Source organism: Polypterus senegalus, chromosome 4, assembly GCF_016835505.1.
Source record: "Polypterus senegalus isolate Bchr_013 chromosome 4, ASM1683550v1, whole genome shotgun sequence".
In the NCBI taxonomy this organism is placed as follows: domain Eukaryota; kingdom Metazoa; phylum Chordata; class Cladistia; order Polypteriformes; family Polypteridae; genus Polypterus; species Polypterus senegalus.
The window spans coordinates 139,008,401-139,031,173 of NC_053157.1; the positions used below are offsets into that span (position 1 = coordinate 139,008,401).

The 22,773-nt window shown below is 37.3% G+C and overlaps 1 protein-coding gene across 11 annotated transcripts in view; it reads left to right on the forward strand.

The window, feature by feature from the left end:
• Positions 1 to 22,773, forward strand: part of LOC120527673 (LIM and calponin homology domains-containing protein 1-like) — a 332,902-nt gene that overhangs the window by 245,274 nt on the left and 64,855 nt on the right. For all 11 annotated transcript variants that reach the window (XM_039751356.1, XM_039751353.1, XM_039751350.1 and 8 more), the window contains 3 exons: positions 4,173 to 4,208; positions 15,025 to 15,151; positions 20,737 to 20,894. In XM_039751356.1, coding sequence (XP_039607290.1) covers positions 4,173 to 4,208; positions 15,025 to 15,151; positions 20,737 to 20,894 — 321 coding nt within the window. The remainder of the gene's footprint in view (positions 1 to 4,172; positions 4,209 to 15,024; positions 15,152 to 20,736; positions 20,895 to 22,773) is intronic.

The following is a 22,773-nucleotide window of genomic DNA, read 5'->3' on the forward strand; positions in this document are numbered from 1 at the left end:
CTGTGGAGTGAGAGTCACACTTAGTGGCAGCATAGTGAAAAGTGCACACAAGTTTCATCGTAAATAACAATCAATTCTTAAATGCATGGGGAGAATATGCAAAGCTAATGCAGACCCTAGTGCTTTGATGCGGTAATGACAGCTCTGCACTTGTAGAAATCAACAGAAAATTAACTTTGAGAGCAATGGTGGTGGCAGCACGGTAGGCTGGACAGCAGATTGCAGACACAGCACTTGCTGATCCTATAAACTATCCTTTTATTTCAAGGCTCTATTAGCTGTACCTCACATGACAGATTAATAGTAATGTCTACGTGTTTGGTAGAAAAATGGCGACTGAGATTGTGCTTCTGTTGCATAGCCTCTGATGAAGAGTTGGGTTTAGAATAGTATACAGGTTGCCTCTGATCCTGGATGAGCAGAGTGAGGTGGGAAGGCATGTCCCCGTATGGTGGAAGCAGCCAGTGATATAATGAAATAAGCTTCCATATAGTGAAAAAATATAAGCAATCATAAGTATGCCCTTTTCAGTTATTGCCTAGTTACATACAGAACACAGACAGCGATTCACATCAGGTATCAAAATTCAGTTTGAACTGAAGCACTTGGTGATAACTTTCTGAGGCAAATCCATGCCCCTGCCCCTGATCTGTCCAGTGGAAGAAGACAAGCAACAGAGCAAAGCACCCAGTCTCCTTTTAAGATGGCTAAATGTCACAACAGTGTTTTGTGCTTTTTTTTCCGTTCATTACTGACATGGATATGCTGAATTTCAATATGTACAGTACGTAATCAATCCTTGATAACATTTTTGGCTGGACAAATTGATGTATTCTTTAAGTTTTACAGCTTTTTCATTCACATATTGGCCTATATAACCCACTGTAAGTCCCATTGTAAACTGCAAGAACTGATAAGGAATTTGTTAAATTTTTAAAATAAAAACTTCACTTTAGAACACAGTTTCATGTGGCTGGCTAGTTTTTACCATGAATGTGAAGAAATAACTTTGACACCGATACCAAACTTTAGGTTTTGTATAGTTTAAGCTGGGGTCTTGAAGCTGCGATGCACAATGCTAACCGCTGCTTAACTATCTGTGCTGCCCCAGAAGCTGGTTATAAATTCTGACATTTGGTAGAATAACAGTGTAACAATGTGCAGTTGGGAATAGTACAGGCTCACAGTGGGAACACAGCATAGAATTCCTCATTGTATAGAGGTGCTTCAAATGTTTCCCATCAGGACTTTTTATTGATTCTTATTGTATAAGATTTTTTTTGCATTAGTATTTTAATTCCTTTTCAAAGTATTTATACTGTTGAATTTGATCTTTTCTGACACCTTTCTTCAATGACATAAAGTGGGAAACTGTGAACACCTTTCATGTAGTTAGCTGTACGTTTTCTTTAGCACTCTACGCCCACTCCTATGCTTTGTCCCTTTCAACACCCTTCATGGTTTCTGTCTTAGCTGGTGATTGCATAAAACATCTAGCTTAATTCCCTCCTTTTTAGGTACAATAGTTGTGGAAGAAATATGCATGTTCTTTGTCAGCCAAAAGAAACATGAGTGCCTTGGTATTGGTACTGAAACATTTAAATCAGTTACAGTTTTCTTGCAGTGAAGGTCTAAACAAATGCAGAGATCTGGGAGGGATATCTTTTTGTAGTCTATTGCATTAAAATATTTCATATTTCCAGCTGGTTGATTTTAGTTTTGGAACAGGCTGAGCCAATGGTAAAGTCATAAACATGCGTTTTATTCCTAACGTTTTGTCCTTAATTATCTAGACCGTTCATGGGCACACTTTTACTTAAACCACACAAAGACACTTGATAGTTGGAGATATGGTTCAATGTAAAAAATAAATATCTATGGATATTTGCTGCATTGCTGTTGTTTCTGTAACAACATTGAAAGATGAATGCAGGACTAGCAGGTCAGTCGGCATATCAGTTGTGAAGTTAATGACAGCATTTCTTTGGTTTTTTTTTATTTTTTAACTATTGAAACTAATTATATACTCTTACTTATCATTATAGGACTCCATCCTTTTGTCTTTGATGATTTAACAGCTGCCCTCATTAACATCATAGTAAACTGGCTGTCTGCACTCTTGGTCCTGAACCAGAGTTCCTGATGCACAAGAGATTCAGCATTGGGTTTTTCTCCTTCATCTCTTTACTATATAAGCATATTCCATTTGCTAAACCACCCTGCCACCAAATTCAAGCAGTGCATAAATAATTTCGTAAATTGTCGTTCCAAACACAAGAACACTGAGTGGAACTTCAGTACAGTATTACCTTACATGCTTTATGTTTCATCAAAAAAGCCTGAGGTGGTTGTAGGGTTTCAGTGTAGAGTGCAGGAGTTATCGGGAGGTATACATTTTCTTCTGAGCTGCCTACCAAGCAGAGAGCTTTTTGCCCTTTCCCAGTTCATTTAGGCACTACACACTAACAAAGAAAGAAAACAAGATACAGTGCATTTGGCTGGTTCTGAACTTCTGTCAAATACGATGCCATTAAACAACTTAAGCTCAGGGTAAGGATGACATATGATAAGATCTGTGCCTCCTGATTCCCATTTTTTGTTATCCACATGCAAATATAGGAGCAAAACCTTGATTTTAATTGTTGCAAAAAAAAAAAAATGGGGGAACACTACTCAACATAGTGACATAAGCGGCCGTTATTATACCACCATTCTGTTTTATACGTTCTTTACTATTTCTGTCTAATTCAATACACAATTTAATTTAATTTCACTTGGCTCATGTTTTGCCTTTACACCATCTACCTTCATTGAAGTATTTTATGAGCTTGCTGGGCATCCCATCTTCCTATTTTAATAATTCAATTAGTATTTCTGCGGAACAGTACCACATTTTCGGGGTGTTTCAGTTTATAGTGCTAATTCGCAAAGCCACTTTTCCTTGTACACTTTTCTCAATAATTATTTCAAGGTGTTATGCTATAACAGTTTATACAGAATTAAAGTGTTAGGTGCCCTCTTATTGCCAGATGCACACAGAATTCCCATCAGAGTTCCAACCCACTTATCAGGTAAGCGCTGTAGGAAGTCAGTCCTTTTTATTGAAGTAATAAAATAAGAGACTCATTCATGGTGGGTTACAAAGTTATCACCATGAATTACACAGAAACAGCCACACACATACGCAGTTGGGCAATTTGTCAACACAAACTTTTTGAGAGCAAGGCTTGGTTACATTCAGGATAACTAATTTGGCACATTTAGAAAACATGTGGTACACAGGGTAAGTGTCTAGTTTGGAAAGCCTGTCCCTTAACTGATTCCTTCCAGTTAAAGAAAAGATGAAAAAACAAAAAGGTACTTGGTAAAGTGACCCCTAAAATGAATGCTGCTAGATGTCTGATACTTAGAAGGCATCTAGCTCTACAATGTTTTAACAGAGAATGCATACAGTTTTCTTTATCAGATTCGCATGAGTGTTACCTGTCTTTGCATGGAGGATAAGAAAAGAAAATCTAACTCTTTGCCTTCAAAGAATAAACTGTCTGTATTTGCAATAACAAGTCTCCTTTTAGAGGCTGCCGCTAATAAAACACAGTACTGTTGAGAGGTGGGCTGCAGTTTAGTTACAGTGCATGCCCGTAGGAGCCAAGCGATTTTTTCCAGATTTTTCAAGAGCCCAGTTTGTATCAACTAATTGTTTCAAAGAGCCCACTTTTTTGCTTCTCTTCCGTCTTGAAAGAATGATTACCTAGGACGCCATTGTAACTTGGTGTCTTTTTGCATTTGCATGAACTGTTCATGTCTAAGTATGCTGTAACCTTGTTAAAAAACATAAAACCTTTTCTTGTGTTATTGTGTGTAATGTAGGCTGCATGTAGTGCTACGTTTTGTTAAAAAATAATAATAAAGAGTATGTGTGCTTTTGTTGTTTTTAATGATACTCATTTTACAAAAGGATTTCTTTACCAAGGGTTAAAATTCCATCTCTAAGTTTTTCTTATTCAGTAATAATGATTGGGTTAAAGTGCCTGTTAGTATATTTTTGTTCTTTAGCTTATGTATGTGTGTGTTTGTGTATAAATACATACCAATATAGTTCTAAATATATATATATATATATATATATATACAGTATATATATCTTGTATTTGTTTTTTTTTGTTTTTTAGATATAGCCACAGAGCTTCTGTTTCTGATGATCCAGAGTAAGTCTTTCCTCTGTTTTTACTGGGGAGCATTAAAAAAATAACGAAGTCTGCATGTGTGTGTAATTTTGGCATCAATGCCTTCTATCCGCACTAACTTCATGGCAAACCAATGCATGTCTTATAGTCTTTGTACTGCTATTTGCTGTGGCTGCTAATTTGAGCTTCCTCGATTGCAACTATGAACACAATACAAGAATCCTGCTTTCTGGCGCTTTTCTTTAAAAAGGTGACCGGGGCTTTGATTTCTTTTTATAAATTTGATAAGAGGTGGGTCATCCCAGCCATAAGTCCCTAAAATATATATAGGCCCAATTGAATGCTTATTAGCATCATTATTAACTATTACATTGCATATATTGTGGGATCTAGTTTAGGCTAAGAAAATGCCAAGTCATTAATACAATTTATAATGTAGTATCTCTTTAAATATGGAACAAAATGTTACCTTATCTGAGGAAATATGTAGAAAATTAAAATGATTTTCATACAGTACTTTGAGTTATGATGTGAGTACTAAACCTTAAAACCTTCCTCAGTTTCCACCATCAACACATGACTAATGCTGTGTTTCTTTGTTGATGAGAGTCAAAGTCCCATATTTTAAGAACAGATCACGTTCTTCACAAGCTCACGCATGGAAAAATCCCAGTAGTTCTAGGTCTGGATATTTTGGAGGTCAGGCTTCTAAACTACTGATTTGAAAACATGAAGCAACCTTTTCAACTATGTGCCATTGCAAATGCCTTTTAAAAAAAAAAAAACATGCAACATGAAACTTGGTGAAATTCAAAATGTGTGCCCTAAAAAACAAAGCCAGCACAAGACAATTTGATTTGTGTTGTCCAAAAACAAAGGGCCTAACCGTGAGTACACCAATAAGCTGACAGTACTCTGAGCAACAGTTTTAGAAACCTGTCCATACAGAGCAGGGACATGTACAGAAGACTGTCCGGGATTTGTTTTCTCTAGTGCCAAAAACATTGTCTAGGCTGAAAGCAGCACTGATTTATGGGGGAGGAACAGTGAAGCTGTAGTGGCAGTCGTGCCAGACATGCGTCACTGAACCTGATCAAAAAAGTCATATCTTGAATTTTTACAGAGCTGAAAATGGTACTTTTATAAGGTATGAAAAATGTAAGATGTTCTTGACATTTTCTAAAAACAAAAATATTGGAGTTAGGTTTTGTACTTCAAAAGGTTCAACTTTCTTTCTTTTTTTTTTTTTATTAAATTCTGCATTCAGTTTACCAGTAATTGTCAGCTATTTGCCTACTTTATTTCGTTTCCTAACTAGTAATGCACAAGTTTGATATCGGTGCCCTTTCTGTAGAAGCATATTTAACTTTTTATTTTATTAATCAATGTGAGCAGATTTAGAAAAATGATGGATATTTCATATGTCCTTAACATCAGCCCTCCATCCACATTCCACAAATTATAATGCCGCCTGATATTTTGTCAGCTGCTCTGATGGTTTATGACCAGAGTGCTGATTTTCAACACCATCTGAGTTAATAAATCATTCACTGCTGGTTCTTTCCCTCCCTCTGTTTCCCGCTATTATCAAACAGTTATAGACTTACCAAAAAAAAAAGTTCCATTTTCAGGCATGTGATACAGAGTAAGAGGTTCCAGCACACTTTTTTAGGTCACTCAGGGTGCTTATGAGGTTGTGCTAAATTAGCAAATATTTTTTCCCTCCCAATACAAATAGTGTTAACTTTGTTGTGCTTCATGATGGGTCCATAAACGGAGTAGTTCCAGCCACGGAGACAATTGTCAGAATACCTGATGCACTGTAAACTGTAGAAATATCATAAAGAGCGTGCATTAGCCATAAATAAGGTTTTCCTCCTCTGTTTATGACACAGCCATTTGCTGCATCCCTTCATTTTTTTTTTTTTTTTGCTTGTATTAGGAATGTGCTGTTTGTATGGACACATTCTCTTTCTATTCTGTGGTTGGTACTGTCTTAAGTCCGCAATTATACCCAGTGGTTATTCACAAGTTATGCTCAGTAGGCTTTCACAGCATGATTGTTCTTTTATGTCAGAGTGTATGATTTTAACATTTAAAGTACTTGTAATATACTGTACATTAAGCACATGGCCAAAAAGTACATTTTAAATTAAGCAATCTGTAATTTTTCTGCTCTAATGCCATCGGCAAATGCCTCATCTGATCACCTGAAACAGACCCATTTATCTAGCTAGCGACAGCCTGCTGCTTCATTCTCCATTGGTGATACACTCATCATTATTCTCCTAGCCCTGGATGACTTATTTTCGCAATAGTTATGCCACTTGGAAGTGTATTAGTTGTGCTTACTGCAGGTACTCTGTTCATTTTTTGCATTTTCTGTGTAAACTGGATGGAAATGGATTTTTTTTTTACATTTGTATTAATATATCATCAACATGGAGCAAGCAAGAAGCAATATGATGTGCCCAGAAAGTTGATGTACAAGTCAGGACTATTATAAAGATGAGCTTCACTTCTAAACAAGACTTTTTTTCCACAGGGCTTTGGATTGAAGGAGACTGGGGTGGTTTGACGAATGCACAGCTTTGTCTTATTACCATTTTTATTTTATGGTAAATGTAGTATCAGGTGAAAGTCCCAGAAATGTATCTGAAAGAGGACCACACAGGCCAGTCGTATTGTTATTTGTTTTTGCAGTTGGTTAACGTTACGGGTGGGGAGAAAGAAAAAAATCTAACTTTGTGATCTTTCATTTTCAAAAGTCTTTTGCTGCTTACCCATGTTGCATTGCTACTATTGTGTTAATAAGAGTGTTAGTAATTTTTCCTTTTTTTTTTTTTTGGTTCTTTGAAGGATACATTCAAGAAATAAGAAACTATGAACAATATGGTGTGAGGCCTAACACAGAGTAGAAATAAATTCACCTGTCAGCACTATTAGAAAATATTTTTGATCCTAAATGTTTTTAGTATTTTTAATAATTCATCCAACTGGTGCTGATACACTAGAAGATAAAGATACCAGAGACCAACATGACAAATGTACGCTTGCACATTCTGGATTTTTTCGTGCCTTTGAGATTTTTTCAATACCACACAAGGTGCACAGCTGTACTCCCATATTGCACTTTAAAGGTATACATTCTGCTCTGTTCTGTCTGGTTCAGAGCAGCTGGAGGGTGAAGATTGTAGAATTTAACTGCAGCATAGTTGGATGAGGGGTTAATATAATCAGCCATTATTATGTTTTGGAAGCAGGTTCAAAATGTAATGCATACTACTTTGTAGGTTTTTTTTTTTTTTGCCAATATCAAAACATTTATTTTGGTTGCCTTTGCTCATTTTCATTCTTTGACAAATATCACATACTCTAAAATAAATTAATTAAAAATAATGAAACATTTAGTAAAATAGGAATTTGCCAACAAAAAGCCACATACTGTATATATTATTACTTAGACCCCAAAAGTGTCTCCGCAAAACATTCCTTTTTTTCCTCCAGTAATTTTTACATTTTCATTCCAATATTGAAAGCATATGGTTTGGAATTTACTGATCTTTCTGATGAGCCCATTCACTTGTTTTCAATATAGTTTTTTACAGTGATGTACAAGTGTCTCCATTTCCATACATTGTGAGTGAACTCTGAGCACTGCAACATGGTACAATAACATAAATTAACTACCTAATAGCTGTAGTGTTTAATTTTTTTGTCATTTTTCTATTAATTCACCTTTTCTGCTTCCTTAATTTTAATCTGATAATGACAACAACAAGCAAAGCAGACCGAAAAAGCACCTACAGTCACAGAGGGCCCCGGGACTGGAAACCACTAGGTCAGAGAAAACAAAACCGGGCGTTTCAGAATTACTCCTAGACATTGCATTAAAGTCTAACTAGGATAAGAGCTTGTCCTACACCTGAGTAGAACATGGGAAGTTACAAAGCATCCTACTTACAGTCCCAGCAAGGAGTAGGTTGCCACGTCTGAGAATGAAAATGATGTCATGATTTTATGGATCCCCTGTTTGCAACTGAACACTCATGATGACACTTTGCACTTTTCTGATACTAATGCTGAGGCTTCACCACATATATAATAATGATACTATTCAAAGTACAAGAAGAAGAAGAAGAAGAAGAAGGAAAACATAGTTGGGTACAATATTGCGTTCATCTACATGCAATAGTTGCCACTTTGCAATATTATGAATATTAGTGTAACAAACACCGAGTGGAAGGAGTGAGGCACACACACTGAATTAGAGTTAAGCCCAATAATAGGTGCTTTTATTTACCTATGAATAATCCACAGCTGTACTACCAAAAGACTCTATTTCTTGTTGTTTTGGTTAGAGGAAATGCCCCGTAGAGTCACAGTTAATACTGAAACTAGTCATGGGTATTTATGCTCTGTTACTGATGTTGTGTTCACTGCTGCAGTGTTCCAGATCGTCTTCCGGAGCTGTTACATGGCTGTCTAAGTGAAACCTCCCTTATCTTCTACTAGACTTTATTCATCCAACACCCTTGGAGTCCTTCTTGAACCTTCCTGACATGTGAGATGTAAAGCAAATGTTTCAGGGGTTTGTAGAATGTAGAGCTCGTGCTTGCTGCTAGAATCCAGTTTACATCCATGAGCCCCTGGGTGTTAATACTGTGGTATCTCTTGCGATTGACATATGTATGTTCATTCGCACTTGGGGCAATGATGTTTATGTGCCTTAACATTACCTCAGGTGGAGTGGTGAGCAAATGTATAATCTGCATTTTACCTCGTGTGTTGCAAGGGCATTCTCAGTTTGGTGCAAAATTTTTGAAAAATGCATGATTGTGATATACCTACCATCCATGCAATACATGCATCATATTTTAAAGAATTATGTAGTAAATGAATTCTTCTTAATAAGTACATGATATTTAAAATTATATCTTGTATAATAATATAACATGTACACACTGTGCATTCTATAGATATCTATCTACCTATCTATATCTCTCAACATCTGTGCTAGTCCTAAGATGATAAATTATAAATGGCTATCACATTTCAATCTAACTTAATGTAAGGCATAGAAGAGCATATACTGTAATATTGGAATTTATATTACACTCTAAGGACTATGGTAGATTAGGTTTTGTCTGAATAATTGAAAGTTAAAGCCAGTGGCCAAAGCACTGGAATGTGTTTATCGATTCAGCTCCACTGTTTTGATTTCAGTTTGTTACATCCATTGTTTGTGGGTACGCCAACTACACACTACTTATTCAGCCCCTTTGCAGCCAAGGCTTCTTTTAACCCTAGAGCACTAAGTTCCCCTGTGTGATCCGCTGAAATATGCAATGTTTACAAGCAGTGACTTTTCAGTTCAGATTCGACACTTATGGAGTGCGCTGGTAAATGATGTAAGGCTCAGTTGTCCTGCTTGACCACAGGTCTGTGGTTATTAATTGTATTTTAGTTTTGCTACGTCAAAATCAACTTCATCTTTGCATTTTCTGTACAGTTCAGGAATGGCCTTTTGTGAGAAGTAATTGCACAATGGTAATTTATGCCTCCAGTTGAGTTTGTTGGTTAGTTCCAGAACCCTCTTTGCTGCCCGCATATACAAGCCACATGTCTTTTGCTAAGTAATATGTGACAGCATCTGTGATGTTGAGTCTCTCTGATGTTTTTGTCGAATGGCATACTACAAACATACCGGTTTTGTTGTTTGCTTTGGCTGGGCTTTTGGCGATGGCAGTTTAACTTTTATTTTTTTTGCCCTACATATATTTAAATTACTAGTGTTTCCATTTGATTTAGCAACTTCAGTTTCGAACAATGCCTCCATCTGATCATTGTCTCTGCGGTCAAATCCAAAGCACTGCTAATTAACAGATTTTTTTTTTTTATTCCAGGTCATCAACTTACCCTTTCTTTGTTGTAGTCATATTAGCAAAAAAAATATCTTGATCTGTTGTCTCCAAAAGCACACACTTCATTTGGCTACTTGTCCAGAACAAATGACAATGGGGCTGATTAAAGAGACGTTTGATTGGTCATTCTTACTCTGTGTTCCACCTGTTCACTAGACTGGAGGCTACCCAAAACACAAATGACCTTGGTGTCTGGAGGTACAATGCATGTACTACTGGTAGAAAATCGCTGCCTTTTGTGGTTTAGTAATTGCACGGGTTCATATCACAGTTTGTTTTAATTCAAGTAATTGTGAAGCACTACCAAAAGTCCAAGCATAGCATTCTTGAGTGTTACCTAAGAATAATGAATGATTTTTTTTCCATATGGGACATTTCAAATTGACAGCAGTAAAAATGTGCGATGATAATAATAATAATAATGCAAAAGTCTGTTTTCAATAAAACACACAGTGCTGAATATGTTTATGCAAAAGTAAACCACATATGCAGTTACATCCATCTTACTCACAGCAGCACAAAGGATGTTGTAATTTTTTATAAATTTGTATTCATCCTTCCATTATGAAATTGAACTTTTTTGTCAGTGAAGGTTAGATAATGTCAATTAAGTCATGCATACCATAACTGTTAGCTATTTTCAAAAGAGCTGGTAAAAAATAATTAAATGAATGAATCATGTGCCAAGCATACCTTGTCCATACGCCTTTCCAGAAACTGGAGTTTGTTTGTTTGGTGCCATCAATACCTATCTGTACCGAAAGTCTGGCTGACAACTCACTACAACACTTAGTGTTTTCTCTTAACTCCATGTCCTTGTCAGGGACTATCACTACCCTGTAAAGAGGTTTTCCAACGATATACTTTTTGGGCGGAAGCTCAAAGTCCCAATGTAATATATAAAAAGTCTATGGGTAAACATTGCTTGGATTGTTAGCTGGCCATCCTGCTGTCAAAAAACTGTGTTTACTCAAGTGTAGCTGAGGTATTGATAGTTAGACACGCACACTTCTGACCATGTCATTTGCAATTTACTTTTTATTTAATTATTGATAATTGGCCATTTTACTTAATCACATTACTTTTTGTATAAATACCTGTTCATATTGCATGATTCTGCGCTGTGCTTCATCCAACCATTCACCTAAATTTTGAAAGTATCCATGAAAAATAAAGAATCATGGCAAATCACAGAAGAGTCTCTTTAGTTTGCAGTACGTAGAAACCACAGCCTCCATCCATGGTCACAAGACCTTTAGCCCAAAAGTCTAAAAGGGAAATGGAGATTTTCTAAAAAGAAATATTGTTTTCTTGCCTTCTCCAGAACAGCAACAAAAGTGAGTTTAAAGAAAGTGAGGTTTTTGAGCTTTCATTACTAGAACATCACATCATGACTGTAAATCTAAATTGAGTAAATAGGTTAAAAAGAATTAGATGATCATAATCAACGTCATATTATTCTGTTACACGCATGCTCATGCATAAAACTGAAGCTACATAGTAGCCCTGGCCTGACTTATTTGATCAAAACAAAATGTAAGATATATTCCATCCAATCTGGAAAAATTTCCAGTTTCATGATTATTACTATAAGATTCTTGGATATCATTTATTATGTATTTTTATTGTGTTGTTAACATAATTTACCAATGAGAAGATACTGCTGTGTCTTGTGGGGATTTCAGTTTATTATTGTGTTTTTATCAACTTCAAGGAAGCGGATGAAGCAATTAAACAATATTTGTGTTTGTAATGCGATTTTTTTTTTTTTTTTTCCATACATTTTCTTCCCAGCTAACTTGAATTTGGGAATATTACACCATCCAGTGTAAATACATTTTTGAAATTGTGCACTTCTACGTTCCCTAGCTCATTAGTTATTTTACCTGATTATTGTGTGAAACCAGAAATTTGAAAACAAAAGTTATGATGAGATTCCTGAAAATATGTAAGGTAGTACATATGGTTGCTCCTGATGATGGTAAAATAAAATATATTGGACTTTTGCTAGCTGAGAGGAAAGAGAGGTACTGTATTTGAATTTAGTAATAACTAGTATAGTTTGCTAAAGTAGATAATTGCATTCTAGATATTAATTTACAATTTAAAGTACATTATGTGTTTTTCTTAGGCACGACCCTTGTTATATTGTGAAGCTGTAGTATACCCATTTACCAAGCATTAAGATCAATTAGTTGCAATTACAAAGTATTTTGTGTATAACACATCCAACAATGTGTACTTACATAAAGTGCTTTACAAGTTAGATTAGAAAATTCATTTTAAAGAGTAATTAACTTTTTCTCCAATTTCTACAGTTGTCCAATGCCTACATGACCTGAATTTAAACTCACTGTCTTTTCTTATGGTTTGTACATTCGCCAAATGTTCATGTAGCTCATTCATGTTCTTTTAATACCCAATTATGTGCACAATGGTTTGAGTGGACACTGGAAACGGGTCTCGTGTGGGTATGTGACTGAATCTACTCTCTCAGGGGTTCATTTCCATCTTGCACTCCATGCTGTTTAGATAGACTCCTGTTTCCGCTCGTAGAATAACCTTGTTTTTATCAAATAAGTAAATTAAAAGTATTGTCATATATAATGACAAGATGAGACACATACATTTAGTATCAGCAGAGGTTGGCTGAAGAGGGAGGACGCTTCCTTGTCATAATGCACCTGTAGTTTGACGGAAATCAGAGAGTACAAAGTGGTATTGTTTTATACAGTATGAAAAACTTCTAAAATAACAGAGATAAAAGAATGTCCTATCCAACATTGCACTTTTTTTTCCCCACACCTAACCTAAGTCAAGCCTAACTTGGCAGTCTCTTTTCTTACTAATTGTGCACTTATTCCATCAGATTTATATACTTGTTTTTGGTTTATCATGTGGGCTTCACTTTATCCAGTTTATCTGGTTTAGTTCAGACATGCTTTATTCTAAGTTAAGCATTGCTACTTTATCCTGACTTTAGTTATATTAGTATAAGGCTCACTTTTAGGCAGTGGGGCTAATTTAGTGGGTGGTGGTGTATTCTGTATAATTTTAGATATGTTTTTAGGACTTAAGTAAAAAATAAATATTTGTACAGACTTCATTGGTATTAAGTCAGTATTCCATTTACACTGATTCCCAGGGATGGTGTGTTCATTTTTTTAATGTTTTATTGGTCTTTTTCTTGTTTATATGGTTTACTTCACTATTTTTACAGTTTATATTGTTTACTTCATTTTTTAGTTTTAGTTTACATTATAGCACATTATGCACATAGTATTGGTTTAGTTGGGGTGACTCATGGCATATTTAAGACACTTTGTAAAGTGTATTTGGATAAAGAAGAAAAAGTTTCAAGGTATGGTAGTTATATTTACTAATCATGGCTAAAGCCAATGGTAATGTGCTGCATGTTGATTAGCATAGCGCTTTATTCTGAGCACTTGACAATAACCTAGTAAACCTAAAAAGAATACAGCACCTCTACCCAGTGAAGAACGTACTATAACCCTTATTTGGCACAGGAAGAGTAGGCAACAGACACCAGCTCCAAATATAGATGCCAGAAGTATAGCTGGGAGTGAGAGAAGGTTTGCAGTGGCCATGAAAGCCATGATGTCCCTGTTGATCTCCCAAGTAAATCCAAAAGGGTCTGTAAAGGAATTGCCTGTGCCAGAGTAAGACATACTTGAAGCAGGAAAATGATGTAGCAGCTTGTTGATAAGATGAAGAGAAGTGTGGTGTGTAAGGGGAAGCAACTTGGCTACCCCCGTAGCTAAAGACATATGAAGGGGGCAGATTGGTGTTTTTATTGTGTTGTTTTGTGCTTAGTATGTTAACCATTCTATTGGTTTAGTTCTATTTTTAAAGTCTTTTGCAAAAATCTCCTTCCTTTTTTATTTGCTAATGGAGCCTAAGTGGGACTCCTGTCCAACACCCCCATTTTTCTGTCTGAATCAACATACTGGACGTAAGCCAATGTATTTGCATGTTATATATATTTATTTTCCTGGTTCTGTGCTGTTGCAGCCAGGCCTTTGGCTAATAGCCAGGAATAAAGTGTTTCCACATAAAAACTTTCTGTATATGAGCCAGACAATTTGCCAGATGTTTAACAGAAGTTGCTAACTTTTTTGAAACTTTGAGAAACCTCTGCTAGCAGCGCCAAAGGTACATTTAACTGATTGGTTATCAGTCATCCAAGGAGTTTGAGGGGCAGGTGGGAATGTTGCAGCGCTGTAATGTTATTATGAAAAGACTGAGAACATTATTTAAATACATTCGCAGAAGCAATTTGTTACTGAGCAGCATGGATTGATTCTAAGGAATGATCAATTAATAATCCTTATACAGATGTATGTTTTGACATTTGTTCTGTAGAAAATCACCAGAAGGAGGTATGGGTGGGGTCTGAGAAATGAACAGCCAAGTGCTTTCAGAAGCAATCGTGCATTTCGTCATCACAAGCAGATGCCAAGTGCTGGTTGGTTTACACTGTTGACAGGTCTGCCCAAGAAAATCCACAACTCAAACAAGCCTTAGGCTTGTTTGCTAAAGAGTCGGCAATTAATGCAGAAAAACAATGAGCAATGCCAGAGCATTTTTTAGTAATAAAGTTGTATTATATATTGAGGTTGATTTTTATCCTAAAGTTTTACAGGTAAGTACTGTCATCTGACTGAATAAATGTATAGCCCAAGCTTGAACTAAAAGCCTCTTCCCATGTATATTAACTTTGGAATGATTTGCAATAATAACCATAATACTCAGCTGTTGCTGCCAGTACACCATCTGACCTGCTGGTGAAGCTGCTTTATAATATGCCGCTATTGTGAGCCTTGCAGTGCACCGTCATACATGACAAAGAGGTCTGTGTAACAGAACCTGCGGCCCTTTCTCTCTATTTGCAGGAGCGTGAGCATGATTGATATGAGGTATGATGAGGAGGCCATCTTGCAGCCACACAGCAAAGCTCGGCATGAACATCTGCACAATTTGCACAATCTCCTGCGAGAAGAGGAAGATAAATGGCAGGATGTGAGTATTTGGGATTGTTCTTTAACACCCCCAACTACCAGGACCACTCCTTCACTCCCAGGAGTTTAGCCAAGTTAAGCTTGTAAATAAAAGAAATGGAAACTGGCAAATACTCCATAGAAACATTATTCTCATGTTGTCTGCCATTTCAGACAGGGAGAGGGAAACATTTGTTCATAGAATGTATGTTGTCTTTTTAAAGGCTGTTAAGGCCCATTATTTGTTCTAATAGCCCAGTTCTTTTGATGCCACTCTTATAATTTGAATTAACCTTTATTTAACTACTTTTGGAATGTTTTCATTGTTAAAAGGAAAAGAAAGAATACTGAAGCGTGTGTCTGCATATGTGTGTGCAAATGTGTCCTTCTGCAAACAGATGTGCTACTTGGAGGAGTTGCCTGTTTACAGTTGTGAGGACTGACATTGGCAAACAATCCATCCAGAAACTTGTTTGGTAGTTAAATGTCTGGTTTTACACCGTAATTGAATCCTCTCGTAATCAGTTAGCCTCTTTGGCTGTTTCTACAAGCTACTGTAGTTGCGTGTTACACTCTAAGGTTGATTGGTGACTCCAATTGCTCCAGTGTAAGTGAGCATGCTTTGTGATGGATTAACACTCCATCAAAAAAATTGTTCATGCCATGTGTCTGTGCTAGAACAAATTGAAAAAAATCTCTTGAAATTTATTTTTACTTGCCTCTAGTCAGGCTTACCTTTGAGTGAGTGGTGCCTCTGCCTCTGCTATGACTGTCTATAGGGTAGCAGAATGTGGAATGTGCTTACCGTAAAAAAAATAAATGTGGAAAATCTATAAAGGTTTCACACTAGTACAGCTGCCTCACGGATGCTACCTTTGCTCATGCTTGGTGGTATTAAATCAAATTATTTTAAAAAAATCCATTTTGAAATGTAAGGGTTATTATTCAACTGGTGTTCTTTTAGATATAACTGCAGGTCTTTCAGGGCAAATTCAAGCAAGTAAACTTTATTCTCAGCTGCCTAGTTTTAGTGTTGAACAGATAGCAAAGTAGCTAACCTAGGTTGCTTTAGAAGTCTACTGACATTCCTGGTTCACTACTTTTCCTGTGTGATGTGTCTACCTTCTCCTTGTGTTTGTGCTGCTGTTCTGAGTATTCCATCAAACTACTGCATCCCAAAGATGCTCAGGGTAAGGTAATTGGTATTTCTAATTCACCCCAATCTAACCGTGTGTTCTTAATTGTGCGCGGTGGTGGGATAGCATCTGATCTACGATTGTTTTCTTCCTTGTACCCAGTACTGGCAATGTAGGCTCAGGCTCCCGTGACCCTTCATTTTCACTCTACTGATTCGGGTGTAGATGACAGTAGTAAAAGGCCAGACTGAATGGAGCAGGCCACCCTATTCCCTGTTGTCCTTAGTCTACTCTTAGGTTTTCATTAAATAGGCCCTGAACTCCAGTTAATCTTAACTAAATGCCAACACTGTCATAAATGCCTGAAAAAGTAGTGATTCTACAAAGAGCTTCTTGTATTGGTAAGCCCCTTATCAATCACAAAACATGACCTCAACCCTGAGTAGGAACCATGTTTCAGTCAAATTGAAAACTTTTTTCAATAATTATTCCTTGCTTCAAAACCATAGTCTGTTGTGACATGTGCAGAACTGGAGCCAGTTATTGGTTTATCTCATAATTACATTTACCCTCGCTCTTGGAAAAAATGAAGTATTAGGACTTCTCCAACTGGTGCAACTGCTCATCCTTTATCTATAGGGAATAAGGAACTCCTTTTGAGGAGGTGACATTGACCCTAATTTCTGCTACTTGACACATCTGCATCACAGTCAGTTGTGAACCATTCAAGTACCTGCTGAAGATCACAGTCGTAAGGCATGAGGACAAAAATCATCTGAAAAGAGTATAGGTACATCAATTAGAATCTGAAACTAGATATACTCCAAGTGTTCATATCCAATCCTCAACATGGTGAACAGAAGAGGAATCGACTTAAAACCAACAATGCAAATAAACTTTGCAAACAGAGGAAATAAATGGTGCGCCAATTTGCCATTTACCAGCCACTTTATTAGGTACATCTGTTCAACTGCTTGTTAACTCGGATATCTAATCTGCCAATCACGTGGTAGCATCTTAGTGAATTTAAGCATGTAGACTGTCAGAATGACCTGCTAAAGTTCAAAGCAAGTGTCAGAATGGGGAAGAAAGGTGATTTAAATGACTTTGAATGTGGCATGGTTGTTGGTGCCAAACGGGCCAGTCTGAGTATTTCAGAAACTGACCTACTGGGATTTTCACACGCAGCCATCTCTAGGATTTACAGAGAATGGTGCAATAAAGAGAGAATATCCAGTGGGATGTAGTGGAATTTGAGACTCGCATCATGAATGTGCAGCCGACAAATCTGCAGCAACTGTGTGATGCTATCATGTCAGTATGGACCAAAATTCCTGAGGAATGTTTCCAGCACCTTGTTGAATCTATGCCATGAAAAATTAAGGCAGTTCCGAAGGCAAAAGGGGGTAAAACCCAGTACTACAGAGGCTGGTGAGTGTACTCTTGTAACATGTTTCGAAAGATGCAACGTAGTATATGGTCATAATCTTTCAGGGACCCTTGAATATTTGGTTTTGTCCACTGTTGTACAGCCATAATGTAATCCCCATTGTTCCCTTTTGGATCTGAAGTTCCTCAGACTTGATCTCTCTTCTGGTACCTTGGTATTGGCCTTCCCTGGAAACTGAGGCATGTGATACCTTGGCAATTGGAACACATCTACCTTGTATTTCTTTTTAAAAATAAGCAACATCGTGCCAGCCTGCCCATCACTGCACACTATTGAGGTTTTTGATCACTACAGTGAACTCGTCCACAGAAATGAAGCTATCCCCAAAAAACTATTTTGTAATTTCTTTGTCAGAGGAAGGGTTAACTGCTAGGCTTAGGAGTTCCTGCTAATATTACACAGAAAATCAGTTTCTTTAACTTAATATCTCAGACCATTGCTAAGGGTTGAATTGGAGAGTTGAATTTATCCTAATCAGAAGTATCTGTTAGGCATCCCGGACACACACTCCCCACCTCTTTGGGTCTGAGAGGTTAACTTCATGGACATTTCATCAGTCTGAGCCATCTCACCACCATGTTGCTGTCTGGTGACAGTTGTGTACCTTTGTTTTTTTTAAGTTGCCCAGATAATATGGCATCAGATCAACTGATACAACTGTAAAGTCAATAAATTACTGTTTTACCCAAAGAACTTTAGTGCAGGGTATACTTATGACCAACCTTATGTTTAAAGATGGTGTTCATTGTTAAATATCCACAACTAGCGCAGAAATATATTAAATCGTTAGTAGGATTTAGATTTAATAGGTTGTTTCTCCCAATGATGTCCCTCCAGGTAGTTCCATAATTCCCATGTAAGCTTCAGAGGGTTCCATCTGGTGGCGAGCCCACCTAAAAACTTCGCACAAGTTTTTGGTCTCAGCTCAACTGGACTATCTGGTCACCAGGCATTTAGCTCCTTGCTGGTGAACAACACAACTAAGCCTGAATCCAGGAGTGGGTTCTGGTATCTGTTGTGAAACAAGGTTCTAACAGAATTAACTTTAACTTAGAACTTACTTCTTCACTGACCAATTGGCTATTGATTGCTATTTAAAGTACAAATATATCCAGACAACATAACTTTGTGGCCCACAGAGGCACTCAACCCTCTCCGGAGTCTGCCGCATATGACCTTGTTATGTAAAATGCTTCTTAAAAAAGTGAATTCAAAACATTAATTATAGAATGATGTCTTAAATATAAGGGTCTATGAACAGTTATTGATATTGTGTTAGGTCATCAATCATTCTGCTGAAATTCTTTTTCCCCATTTAGTTAAACAATCCTTGAAACCAAAGATGCGATGTTTGCTCTGAGGGTGTTGCTGGAGAAGTATAGAGAAGGCCAGAAGGAGTTGCACTGTGTCTTTGTGGACCTGAAGTAAGCATATGACAGGGTGTCTCAAGAGGAGTTGTGGTATTGCATGAGGAAGTCAGGAGTGGCAGAGAGGTATGTAAGAGTTGTACAGGATATGTACGAGAGAAGTGTGACAGTGGTGAGGTCTGCAGTAGGTGTGACGGATGCATTCAACATGGAGGTGGGATTACATCGGGGATCGGCTCTGAGCCCTTTCTTATTTGCAATGGTGATGGACGGGTTGACAGATGAGATTAGACAGGAGTCCCCTTGGACTATGATGTTTACTGCATGACATTGTGGTCTGTAGTAGGGAGCAGGTTGAGGAGACCCTGGAGAGGTGGAGATATGCTCTAGAGAGGAGAGGAATGAAGGTCCGTAGGAACAAGACCGAATCCATCTGTGTGAATGAGAAGGTCAGTGGAATGGTGAGGATGCAAGGAGTAGAGTTGGCAAAGGTGGATGAGTTTAAATACTTGGGATCAGTAGTACAGAGTAACATGAAGTGTGTGGAAGAGTGGTGAAGATGAGAGTGCAGGCAGGGTGGAATGGGTGGAGAGAGTGTCAGGAGTGATTTGTAACAGATGGGTATCGGCAAGAGTGAAAGGGAAGGTCTACAGGATGGTAGTGAGACCAGCTTTGTTATATGGGTTGGAGATGGTGGCACTGACCAGAAAGCAGGAGACAGAGCTGGAGGTGGCAGAGTTAAAGATGCTAAGATTTGTATTGGGTGTGACGAGGGTGGACAGGATTAGGAATGAGTACATTAGAGGGTCAGCTCAGGTTGGATTGTTGGGAGACAAAGTCAGAGAGGTGAGGTTGCATTGGTTTGGACATGCGCAGAGGAAAGATGCTGGGTGTATTGGGACAAGGATGCTAGGAGCTGCCAGGTAAGAGGAGGGCCTAAGAGAAGGTTTATGGATGAGAGAGGACATGCAGGTCAGGTGGTGGGTGTGACAGAGCAAGATGTAGAGGACAGGAAGATATGGAACAAGATGATCCACTGTGGCAACTCCTAACAGGAACAACCAAAAGAAGAAGAAGTTAAACAATCCTTGAAACCCCCCAGAAATGCCATCCATAAAAAGCAGACATCAGAATGATTATTTTCCTTAGTTTGCTGTTGCATATATGTCTACCAAATGATGTAGTTTATCAGAAGCACTTGTGTGTATACCACAGCATGATTAATTTATGGTAAATTTCTTACTGAAATCTAACACACACCTCTTCAAGAGGCAATATATTTTATATTAAATCGCTATAATCCTGTTTTAGCTTTTTAATCTGGGAGTAGAATATAATTGAATGGGACAACCTATAATTGTCACATTGATTTGTGTACACTGATACATTTACAGTATTGTAGAAATTGGTGTTGAGTGTTGATGGTGCTATCAGGATTTTTTTTTTATTAGGTGCTAAAACAGTCCTTTTTGTTCAGTTGTAAATCTGAATGCACACGTGTGGTTCGCAAAATGGAAATTTATTATCCTTTCTTGTGAATGTTTGAGTATTGCTTGTGGTGGAAATTGGGCTTTTCTAGTCGTTTTTGAGGTGCTTGTATTTCAGCATCTCTAAGAAGTTTTTCTCTGTCTCTTTCTCACGCTCCAATTCATAGGACTTGGCACGTTGGAAAAATAGAAGACGAAGCGCTTCACAGGACTTGATAAAGAAAGAAGAAGAAAGGAAAATGATGGAAAGATTGATGAGTGGAGAACAGAATCTGTCCGAGAGAAGACGGAGCATAAAGACTTACAAAGAGATTGTGGAAGAGAAGTATGCTCTTTGTTAACATTGAGCCAATTAATTAGTGAGGTCTTTAGACAGTTGCCAAAAACTGATATTATTTTTGACCTTCATAATTTCCTGTATGGTTTAGGTACAAAAAGGAATAGCCTAAAAACTTGGGGAGAAAGAAACCGAGAGAGAACATCATGATTATACCTGTACTTTAAACCAGCATATAAATTATTAGTTTCATATGTAATCAAATACAGTATTTTCTTGAACTTGCTCACTCAATTCATCTTTCTGCTTCAATATTAACAAAAATGTAATATAAAGTGATTTGTAGTTTTGCCACGCTGCAGAGCTGCCGATTCTGCATGCTTCTAATTTTCAATGTGAAAGTCTTCAACTTGAAAGTGAATTGAAGCATTAATATTAGAAGTATTTTTATCTGCTGCACCTCCCTGTATCTGATGGGTTTTGTTTTAATCAATTTACACTTTAAAGGTCATTGTTTTTTCAATAACAATCATGATTCAAGCTTAAACACATTCATATATTAACTACATTATATTAGAAATAATTCACTCACCAGGGGCGATTGAAGAAAGGGTTGGTTTTATTTACATAAAGAGGTAATCTTAAAAGTCCTATCCAGTGGTTCATGCGTGTCCTCGGCTGCCTTTAGTGGTGTTCTATGGAATCTTTCCATATGGATGCCTTATATAGTGAGAGGGGACGGTTGCATGTTCCAAAATCTATTCCAAATTCTGTTTCCAGGTCAGATTGCCTTTCTCGGGAGACATTTCAGTGGTTTCTTTGCATCTCTTTTGAATAAATGAGAGTTTCGAAGGTTAAAAGTAGATATAATTTATGAGTTAAATAAGATGTATAGGATTATCTGAAAGTCTATATGATTGGTTCAGACAATATGGGGTAAAAATCAAGTTATTTACAGGGAGAAAGAAATTGCCCTAAATAGGTAGTGAGAAGTCCAGCAAAATTACACGTTTTATTAGAAAACTAAAAATATTACAATATATAAGCTTTCAAGGTAACTTAGGACCCTTCTACAGGCAAGGTGCTCCCTAAATAGGTAGAACGAGTAAATCACTGCTCGATGAAAGAAGAATCTACTGTATAAAACAGGCATGCGGTAGATACTCGTTAGGTGAGCAGGCTTCTATAGGTTTGAGCTCCTGAGTTACAGGAATGCATATTTTACGCTGGTTTTAAAAGCAGTATATAGTTACTTTAAGCATGAGAGAGTGTGAAAGTTTGAAACAAGAGCATGTAGCTTTAAAGATAAAGTCAAAACATTACCTCAATATTAAAGAAATAGTAGTAATAATGAAGCTTTATAAAACTTAAACAAGAAAAGTAATGGCAGCATTCCAGGATAAAAGAGCTTTTCTTTAGCTCAGAAGGGAAACAAACGCATTTATTTTTTGTTTTTAAGTTCATAGATTTAAGTGGCAGAAGTAAATGACTTGTAGCAAGCATGGTGCAAAATTGTAATAATATATTCATTTTGCTGGAATAGTCTTTGCCTGTATGTATCAATTAACTAGTCTGTTCACAGGAATACATGTAGCCATTTGGACATTGACTGAGTGTATGGAGTTTACATATATTCCCCTGGATGTGTGTTGGTTTTCCCCCCACTTTCCAAAGAAATGCTGGTTATATTGATTGGCAAGTCATAAGTAACCCATTTAAGTAAGTTTGCCTTATTAATGACTGGTCTCCTATCCAAAGTTTGATTCTTTCTTCTGCCCAATTCTGACTCAGATTATAGCCTTCCATAATACCATGTTGGGCAGTACAGTGGCGCAGCGGGTAGCGCTGCTACCTTGCAGTTAGGTGACTCGGGTTCACTTCCCGGGTCCTCCCTGCGTGGAGTTTGCATGTTCTCCCCATGTCTGCG